The sequence below is a fragment of the Asterias rubens genome, chromosome 17 (genome assembly GCF_902459465.1).
Source record: "Asterias rubens chromosome 17, eAstRub1.3, whole genome shotgun sequence".
Classification (NCBI taxonomy): Eukaryota; Metazoa; Echinodermata; class Asteroidea; order Forcipulatida; family Asteriidae; genus Asterias; species Asterias rubens.
Window position 1 is genome coordinate 5,391,679 of NC_047078.1, and position 11,093 is coordinate 5,402,771.

The 11,093-nt window shown below is 37.1% G+C and overlaps 1 protein-coding gene across 1 annotated transcript; it reads left to right on the forward strand.

Moving 5' to 3' along the window:
- The first annotated feature begins 1,936 nt into the window (after positions 1-1,936).
- Positions 1,937-10,843, forward strand: LOC117301612. Its single transcript, XM_033785634.1, has 8 exons — positions 1,937-2,324; positions 3,516-3,614; positions 4,551-4,700; positions 5,534-5,561; positions 6,017-6,114; positions 6,709-6,819; positions 10,114-10,226; positions 10,554-10,843. Exons 3-8 carry the CDS (start codon positions 4,649-4,651, stop codon positions 10,818-10,820), a joined length of 669 nt encoding a protein of 222 aa, XP_033641525.1. The 5' UTR covers positions 1,937-2,324; positions 3,516-3,614; positions 4,551-4,648; the 3' UTR covers positions 10,821-10,843.
- Positions 10,844-11,093: the final 250 nt, after the last annotated feature.

Here is an 11,093-nt window from a genome sequence, read left to right on the forward strand (position 1 = left end):
ACAAAAATAAGTGCATCGAAAACGGGAGAATCCTTCCTTTCACTGCCATTTTGAGGATTACTGCAAACCGGAAATCAAACGTTTAGATAAAATGCAAGTCGACATTACTTTTGCTTTCAATTTGTGGTTAACCTTGTGAACTTGTTTGTTCTTCTTTTGCTCCTGTGCTAGCAAAATAAGAAACTAAAAGCTTGAAAACACTACTGTTTTAGGAGCGGCTTTGTTGTGTATGTAAAACATAAAAAGACAGTTATAAAACCATTATGATCACAAAAGAATAACGACTGTCGGCCAATCACTAGAAAACGAGTGCGCGTGGGGGTTATTATTTGTTAGTAATTTACCAGTAAATTCCATGTGAAACATACATGTAAAAAAAAACGTTGACTAAAGTTGTTCGTGAACTGTGATGTAGATTACTAGTTGAATCAGATGTCTCATAACCATTCAGAGTGATATACTTTGTGCGTTGTTTAAAAGCAAAAACTTGCACAACACAATTTGTGCTATCGTTATTCGCCATCATATTCGTGTTGAGCATACATTCAAACAATGGACGGAGGAACTACCAAGAAGCAGACTGCCAAGAAGTTCATGTTCTTGTTAATTGTTGGATATATTTCTCAAGGTAAGTCAACTTAAGAACCAAACTTGCGGTGTCACAGTGCCACAAGTAAGATATTATATGATACGATTTATCACTTGAGGCGTATACACGAATTGTAAGTACAGAAGTATAAGTTTTCTTTTGAATTAGTTTAAAAGGTCAAACTAAAAAGTGCCTAAGACAAGCTGAAAACAACCACACTACATTATAGTATTCTATTAAATTTCATTTGATAAGAAACAACTTTGCAGTATTGTTATAGTTCCTGTCTCCGTATTCTGCACAGATGTCATCTCTTCTGAGACCATCACGATAGACATGCCACCAGTCGTCTCAGTTTTTGAAGGTGAAGACGTAGAATTAGAATGCAAGGCTCGGTATGCGAATGGTACATTGATTCCAGCTTGTGATGACCCATCATTCCAATGGTCTGTTGTGTTGGAAAACGCAGAAATTGGTTATATTGCAGGATGTGGTAGAGTGGTGTCGTTCAAGAACAAGACTGTGGAGTTTAATGAAGACTATGGCAATCTAACAATATTGGATATAGGCCTTGCAGATGATGCCGTGGTTGGGTGTACAGTGTTTGGAACAATCGGCAGTTACTCAAACATGACACATCTTAAAGTGAAAAAGGGTAAGTGTTTACCTCAAAAAGTCATTTTACTATCAAAGTGGCATCTTCGAGTTGAATGCAGTACCTTCCCTTCAATTCCTTGGTACAACTTTTAACCCAAATCAATAATATTGTAATTATTTTGTGACCTTTCAAAACTGTTGGTGATAAACAAAATTACATTTGCTATAATTTACCCTTTAAAATATTGACGGTTATACATAGTTTAAGGAATTGTAGTTAAAATGCATAATTTTACGCTACATGTTACTGTTTTTGAAGTCAAGTAGCGTCTCAGACTTTCAGTAGGCCCCTGTAATGAAAACGAAAATGATTTCCATTATTTTAAAATCCATTTGCTGTTTGTTCATAACGAAATGCTTAAATTGTAAACTTACTACATTAAACATTACATTTGCCATAATTTACCCTTTTAAATATTGATGGTTATAGGCCTACATAGTTCAAGGTAATGTCATTAAAAGGCATGTTCTCTTGATGTTTCGTCACCATGGTGCTCCATGCTTAAACTATTATACACGTCACATGTTACCCTTCTTGAAAGCAAGCAGCGTTTCAGTAATAATAAAAACGAGAAAAAAAATCATTATTTTAAAATCTGTCTACTGTTTGTTCATAAATAATGAAATGCTCACACTATAAACTTACCACATCAGTAACGGTTACATTGAAACTTTGTGTTACATTCTAACAAAGGTCAGAAAGGGAATTATCATATTCATTGTTTATAGTGTTTTCTTAAAGCCAACTTTGGTGTTCAGACTGATGTAAAACTTACGCCAGGAGAAGGGGAGAGTGCTACCTTACCGTGCTCTGTGATCGACAGCGGCACAACTGACAAGAGAAACTTTACCTTCGAGTGGTCACTGTTCAACAACACCACACTGCAGTCTCGCAATCTATCAAGCGAGGTCCTTCATTCCGACCAGGCGGGAAAGTACACGCTTCATCACGGCAAGACAAGCTGTAATCTTACGATTCTAAACTTGAACTTGACGGACGAAGGAAGATACCAATGTGACGTTCATGACTCCTTCTACAACCAGTCCAACTACAATTCGACAGAAATTGTCCTCGGGGGTAAGCTTGCAAAGTAATGATTTCATGTCATCTTAAACAAGAAAGCCGGGTCAGCTACTTGTCACGTGACAATAAGTTTGCAAGATGTGCAACAAGTTAAATATTTTGCCGAAAACAAATATTACTTATAATGTCTGTAATGAAGAGATAATATGATTCTGTTGTAATTCAAACTGAACCAGCATGTGCCATCTCAAAGAAAGTAATAATGTTGTATTAAGGAACTTGCCATTTTTCTTTGTCCAAAATCAAACTTGGGATATCGGATCGAACGTTTGTTTGAGATGGTACTTCAACAAAGTAAAGAGTTTAATTGGCATCTTCTTAGAAATGCTTCGTATTTTGTATTAATTAGCCCACATTTCATTTTCCCTTAAAGTCACCTGGAAGTGGTATTTTGTCAAAATAAAGCTTTTGTCACTAAAATATGTGTTTTGATGAGTGGAATATGAATAAACAACTAAATAAGGTTGACATAAATTAGTTTCCATGTTATTTACAAATTGGAAAAAAGCCCGACCCGAGAGGGCGCTGTTCGTGACGTCAATCGAGGCGCGATGAATCGCTTGCAGTGCCAACACAGCATAGTGACGCTTGGCGCAAGCTAAAAACATGCCCTCAAAGTTGAAACAATACCTGATTTTTTTCACGTTAGGCAAACGCTCATTTAGGTTCGTTACGTCTTTCAGGTACCTTCTTCAACTTCCCCACTAGCTGGACAAATTATTGGGATGGCGTCATGTTTTAGAAAAGAATTTTTCTCCTCATGTCAAAATGTGTAGTGTATTCCGGATTCTCGAAGCACGACGGCTCGAAGTGTTTGCCGCACAGCGCTGGAAAAGACGTCGGACCGGACAACATGGCAAACTGACACCAACAATTTAGTTGTTTTGCTGCATCCAGCAGCAATACACCTGGTTGACATTGCCGGAAAAAATGCAAGAAAAAACTTTTTCAAACGTACAAACTCACGTCAAGGACTTGAATGTACTTGCACGTACGTGTGTTCGATGTTCGATCGAGGCAAAGTCTTCCTCGATTGACGTCACAAAAGGGGTAGGCGGAGTCACCCCCACACAACTTTATTTAATTTGTTAAACATATAAATCGTCAAAAACAATTAGTAAAAAAAATATGTTATTGTTCAGGAACATATATACTCTAATGTTTGAAAAAAATATATATTTCCAGGTGCCTTTAAAGATGATTCATTATCAACGGCAGCAACGAACTACGTGAGTGATGTAGGATTGGCGGAATTGCAAACCTTAACCACGAAAACAGCAAAAGGTAAAATTGCCAAATTGTATTATTTTTTTCTTTCCAATCCTATCTTGGTTGTATAATACATTTTCAAAGGTTTGAGTGTGTAGCTCCAAGACCTAATTTAAGCCCCAACCAGGAAATGCACAGCAGTCTAATTTGAGTTGTGTTTGGGACTCCAACATTAACGTCCTAAAACTAGATTAAGGGTTGGGCTGGGCTTAGTACTGGGCTACACTAAAGATAAAGTTCGATTTATGCTACAATAAATCACACTATAAACAGTCATCGCGTGGTTGAATGTAACTGAGCAACAATGTGAACCTTGTATTAAAGCTATGAAAAAACTGATCCATCTAATTAACTGTCAGGAGAGTGTTTCAAGAAAGCTCTTGCAATCCAATCATTGTACTGACCGGTTTCATTACTTTAAAAAAAAACTCCCCAGCCCGAATGGTCTGCGCAGCCAGCAAGCCAGCTCAATAACGGAACAGGCAGGGAAAAAACATCTGACTTAGGTATTTTATGGGAAGATTGCTGTACAAAATGAATTTTCAATTAATTCAAGACGATGCTTGTCAATGATGGTTGAATTCTAAAAATTCATCGAGAACAACAGATTGAATATGGATCGGTCGAGTTGGTCCATGATTGAGTAGCGTTAGAAACCGTATGTTATAAACTAAGTAAGATTATAAGAAAGATGTTTTTAAAGTAGAATAATATGATCCACTTGAACATGCCTCGACATTGCATGGTTTTCCTTTTATTTCGCACACTAACAAGGTCGGCCATTTTTATTTATTTTTTATTTTATTTTTTATTATTGGTTTATTAAAACACATTCAAACATCGCAGCTACAAGCTGAATTAAGTTTAAAATACAGAGATTCATAGAAAAAAAAATGAATTATTAAAAATAAAATAAAAAAATAAAAACATATTTGTTTTTGTCATGTCAAGGGTTAGCGACTACTGCATCTGTTCCTGTTGCACCTGTTCCTACTACTATAAATGGCCTTGTTTTGATCGTAGCCGCATCATCAGCTGGACTGTTGGCAATGGTGATCGTAATCAGCCTGATAGTGGTTGCATTAAGGCTACACAAAAAACGTAAGATTTTTACTTTCAAGTTGGAAATTTGGGGAATCGCGTATACTTTCTGACGAAACCTTTGTTTAGATAGTTTAGAGCTACCACAAACGGAACACTATAAGCCATTTTGAGGTATGGTGGCCACAGTGCTGTAGTAGGTTTGGGTAAATCTGGTCATATTTAAACCAAATCGAACAGTGCAATGCCACAGTGTCCACCATTGTTCAAAAAGGCTATTGTTGCATAAACTACTTTAGCATTGTCGCTAATAGCCAATCTAACCGTCATCATTCTTGTTGTTTATTTCACACTTCCAATGCAAAATTATGTGTTTACCGTGGTGAACAAAATCATGAAGCAGATTGCAATTGCTACACTTCGCGTATTAATTTTGTTTTAATTTTAGTAATTAAAGATCACAAACAATAGAGTGTAGTAAATGGCTTTGTTATATATTAGGGTTATTAGAAAAACAAACGTGTGGGACACTTCTTGGTCGGTCCCGAGGAGTGTAAAAAATCGAGTAAAGTTAAGAAATGTGGAAACAAAGTTCCAACTCTCACGTCATCAAGACACTTAAGAAAGAGTTATTATTCATGTTAATAACGTCCTCAACCTCTACTGCAATTTTTGTTTTGCCCTTTTCCTACTAGCAGTCTCAATGACATATAATACTGCTCATGATGAGTGACTTGTTATTTATAAAAGTATAGAGATATTGTCACATCTACTGCTTTTATTTGAAATTATGCTATTTCAGGGGCCGATATTTTGTGCATGATATGTTTATTCAATACTTCGATAGTGTTAGAAAGATACAAGTCTAATTGCATGACTTTATTTTTGTTTAGGTTATTCAGCGATCCCCGCAAGTCAAACGTAAGTAACGATGCTCAGGAAAACATGCATATTTGATGGCTCATTTCAAGTTTTCCCTCTTGTGTTGGGGTGTTCTTACAAAGTCAATAACTAAATATTCCTGTATTGTGTGTTCCCAACCAACATTATTGCCAAGTTATATTATTTGAAGTATACAATTTATTATATAGTAGCTCCTTTTGATGATTCGTTTGTTTCGTTATCGAAAAGAAATGAAAGAAAAGTTAACTAAAACAAACATAGGATGAAAGCAAAATCAATGGTCCTCATTTGGGTCTTGGGTTCAAATCACAAATGAAAAACCAATTGATTTGTCTCCCATCCCATGTTTGGTTATTTCACTTCGATTGTGATTGTAGGCATGCACCATACATAATAATGTGTTTGGGAACTAAAACAATAATTAAGTGAAACTAAATAAACTGGTAAAAGGTGGTGTGTTTTTTCTCACGCAGAAATGTTGCGAGCACAGCTTCTGTTACTTTCAGAGCAGGCCACTCACAAGGAAACGCGCACACAATCTCACTGATTCAACCGAACGGAGGAGAGCAAGGTAAACATTTTGGTTTCAAATGAAACGAGGTCTATTTCTACCTTCATGATTAAAGGCACTTGGGTCGATTTCTAAAGGCACTGGGGTCGATTTCACAAAGAGTTAGGAGTCATAACTTAGAACTTGTCCTAAGAGATATCATAACTCGAGATAAGACTATAGTCTTAACTCTTTGTGAAATCCAACCCTGGACACCTTTGGTAATGGTCAAAGACAAGTCTTCTTACTCTTTGTATTCCAACATAATATGCATATAATAACAAACCTGTGAAAATTTGAACTCAATTGGTCGTCTTTGGTAATTGTCAAAGACCAGTCTTCTCACTTGGTGTATCCCAACATAATTATGCATAAAAAAATAAAAAAATGTGAGCAATTGAACTCAGTTGGTCGTCGAAGTTGCGAGAGAATAATGAAAGAAAACAAAACACCCTCGAGGTATCTTGATCAATTCAAATGTTTTAGTGAGAAATTACTTCTCTGAAAAAAACTACGTTACTTCAGAGGGAGCCATTTCTCACATTTAGTTTATTCTGTCAAAATTTGTATAATTATTATAACTGGCTTCAATAATGGCTCTCTTGTTTTTGGCAGATGCGAGATCGTTCCATGCAGACACCGCAGCTAGTGTAGACCTTAATCTATCTGCGTCACCGCCTGCGTCACTAATCGACAACCACAAGGTTATACAACATTACGATAGTGGTAAGTATGTACATTGGATGCAACACTATAAGTTTTATGCAGTTATATTTCTTGGTCTTAAAGACAGTGGACACTATTAGTAATTGTCAAAGACCAGTCTTCCCACTTGGTGTATCTCAACATAATATGAAAATATTAAATTGGTCGTCGAAGTTGCGAGATAATAATGGCAGAAAAAAACATTTTCATACGAAGTTGTGTGCTTTCAGATGCTTGATTTCGGGACCTCAACAATCTCTAATTCTGAGGTCTAGAAACAAAATTCAAATATTATTATTAGTGAAAAATTACTTGTTTCTCGAAAACTGCGTTTCTTCAGAGGGAGCCGTTTCTCATAATGTTTTATACTATCAACAGCTCTCTGTTGTTACCAAGTAAGTTTGTTTAATAACCATTATTTTGAGTAATTAACAATAGTGTCCATTGCCTTTAACTCTACAATTCCAAACTGGAAAAAAAAAACGAAAATGTGTTACTAATATTAAGGTCTAGTCGGTTGTCATTTCTCTCTCGAGGAAGTTGTAATTTAGCCTTTGGTTTCGCAACTAGTTCTAGCAAAAAGAATTGCGTGCAAGGATAAAGGTACAAACAACAGTCTTGTTGCTTACATTTAAATCAGATCTATGTTTCGTTGTTTTGTCTTTCACTTTTAAAACAAAAAGAAGGCCAGTGGCAGTTTCGGTAGCTTTTTTTTGAACTCTCAATTTAAAAATACATTAATACATAAAAGAGTAATCTGAGAAGATGTATGCGAAAGTTCAAAATCCTTACACAGGAAACAGAATTTGTGACGTCTTTCATAAGTTTGCATTCTTAATATATTTTGCAGAATAAATAGTTCATGGCATGGGTTTCGAACCAGAAGAGTAGTTCTTCATTGTCTTATTGAGTATAGCACTGCTAGGGTCAAAACTTCATCCAATTCACCGTATGCATTTATTAAGTAGGCCTATAGTCATGTAACACTTTCTTTCTTTCTTTTTGGTGGGGGGGGGGGGGAGGTACGTAAACTGAAACAAACACGGCGCACTGCATATAAACGTGCGCTAAAAAGACATGATTACTGTTGCAATTTTTTGCTCAAAAAGACTTAATTCTAGAGATCACAATGTCACAATATTCAACTTTTTAAAAAGAGCTCCATTAATTAGCGTATTTTGTTGAGAATACAGCCAATTATGGTCCATCTGTACGAGTCTTCCCATGCCTTTACGTTGTAGCTGTGTTTTTCTCCACCACTATAGGTCACGTGATCACATTATCCAAAAAAAATCCAAATCCCACGGGACAGACAGCGAACATTCATTGAAATCACCCATTTTGCAAGCCTCGGCGGGAAACTTTACATGCAACTTGCATAGCACCACCAAGAGTACCATTGGAAAGCAAATGTATAGAGGTGTCTAAATATAGCCACCCAAAACACGTGTAAACACTGAAAGGGGTTCAAAGGTCACCAAAGGCAAACCCTGTTTTATCAGTCGATGACATCTCTCATTCATAAATCCGCGTTGCGAGATTTAGTATGGCCATGGTATGGCTCACAGTACGAGGAGTCTGTTTATCCATGCAGCGTGAGAGTCCGATCACCCGACCCGGTCTTGTTGCCATAGCTAGCTGGTATACGACACGCACCATGTACCATACGACGACAGTGAGCCATACTAAATCTCGCAACGCGGATTTATTATGAATGAGAGATGTCATCGACTGATAAAACAGGGTTTGCCTTTGGTGACCTTTGAACCCCTTTCAGTGTTTACACGTGTTTTGGGTGGCTATATTTAGACACGACATATCGCGGGTACAACCACCAACTATGACACACGTTTGGAACAGTGGAATGTTTATCGAAAGTTGGATAAACAGTGTCTAATTTTCATCATTGTTTCGTGGTTTTTCAAAGTTGAATTATTTCAAACCCAAATAATTCTATTGGACCCTTTCGGTAAACAGTATTGTCCAAGGCCCACACTTCGTGTATCACAACTTCTATACAAAATAACACACCTGTGAAAATTTAGGCTCACGTCGGTCATCGGAGTCGGGAGAAAATGACGGGGAAAACCCACCCTTGTATCCGCACGTTTCGCCGTGTCATGACATGTGTTTAAAATAAATCCGTAACTCTCGATATCGAGAAAAGAGTAAAGCATTTCGTGGAATAATAATTCAAGAGAAGTCTTTCACCACTACCTTCTGTAAACCCTGTAAGTTATTTGTAAATCTGTGAACTTTGTTTTTTCTGTACCGAAAGGGTCCAATGGCTTTAAGGAATAATCTTTCAGTTAAACTTCATGTTGGGCAACTAATATCGCTAAAATCATGAGAAACATGCACGGGATAATTGCGAATGTTCCATGGTCTTCAAGCTTAGTATACCCGTGGGGGTGCTAACGCTGAGTGACAGGCTGCAGTGACAGCTGTATTTACTCTATGTTTTGACTTGACGGAACAAAACTCGCATTTCAAGTTGGAAATATCAACGCAAAGCTCTAAAATTTCAGGTAAAGATTGTCAAATTTATTGCTGAAATTGGCTACACATTATAATCTAACTTCTCGTTGAGTTGTTTGGAGATTTTTGTAATTTTGTTTGTCTGACTAAGGGGGGTTAACAATAGATGTTTTCATATCGTAAACAAAATTTATTTTAATGAGTGTGTGAGACGTTGCCTTTTTAAAAAAATTCTGACGTTCATGTTTTCCAAAACTAAAATTAAGCGTGAAGGTCGTCGAAAATTCCACATTATTTCAGACAGTAAGGTCGTATGATCTTGATTTTTATTTTATTGCAAATGTTAAGATTTGCTTGTTGGCATTATTATGATAAACGCAAAAATGAAATTTACTCGACATTCCTCAGAATGACCCGCTCTAACGAAATGAGGAATGTCTAGTAAAGTCTCATTTCGTGTAATTTGACACCGAACATAATCATAACAAACAATTATTGAAAATTATTGAATTTTTACAATTTTTATTTCTACACTTTTAGGTTGCCTAAATCTTGATTAAACTTACTATGGTCTTACCTTTTCGTCAAAAGATTAATAAAAATGTAAAAACAGACGATTTCTGAGCCATGTTTCTTGCCGTAACTGTAAACATTGGTAGCGCAATCGGTCTATTGCAACCGGTGTGTCCAGCATGTAACTGTTTTCCTGTAATAATTGACACTGCAGTCGGGTAACAATGATTTCAACAGTAGATGTTATAAAACCGTTTAAATTTGGTTATCTGTCTCTTCATCATCTGACTTATTTTTTGATTATTTAATTACTTCATGACACAGGGAATGGGGTTATGTACACTTCAGTGAACCGCGAAAAGCGTCCTCAAGCGTCAGCAGCTCCCTACACCGGTGTGACGCGGGGTGCAACAGCCATCAAGTACCAACCCAAAAAGGTATCGCGTTAAAAAAATAGTTTTAATGTTCAGCAGGAGGAAAACTTAACCAACAAAATTGAAAGTCATAAATCCTGCGTTCAATTTGCTTCTTTGTATTCATTTTATACACATTATTTGCTCAGTTTAATATGTTGATTAACATTTTATTTTTTTCTGTCTTTCTTTTACTTTCGTTTGCTAATTTTGTTATACAGTACATAGTAAACCATTGGTGCATACATAATTTCCGATCCCTAAATTGACTCGCTTGTGAAAAAAACAAACAAACAAACAATTGCACTGTGGTTCACTAACAATGGTAATTGTGTTTTCCCGGTTTGTTAGGTTGCCCGTCCAGGCGAACTGGTCTATGCTGATTTGCAGCACACACGACATCACCCTCCGAACGCACCACCAATAAGAACCGAACCTCCTACGCAGTACGCTGCAATAAGCCACAACATGACTCGAGCCCTTCACAGGGATATTTCAACCCCAGCTGGCCACTACTTTGACAGCGACGAGGAAGTGGAACAATTTATGGTGGGGTTAGAGGACGAAGCGCCACCCCCACCGCCTCGCGGCATTTTTGTTCCACCTGTCTTTTATTAACGGGGGACTTTTGTGCGCTTGGTGGGACTCCATGGACTTACCAAGGCCCAATTTCATGGATCTACTTTAATACCGTACTGGGGGTCACCATGCAGAAAAGACAGACTTCGCAAGCACTTCACTACTATAAAGATCTTCAAACTTCAATTAGGAAAACAAAACTCAAGTATGTAGGGCATGTGAATAGAGTGGGCAGTGGCCGATACCCCAAAATTCTCTTAGAAGGCCACATTGCAGGTAACAGACCCAGAGGAAGAGCAGGGAAACGTTGGC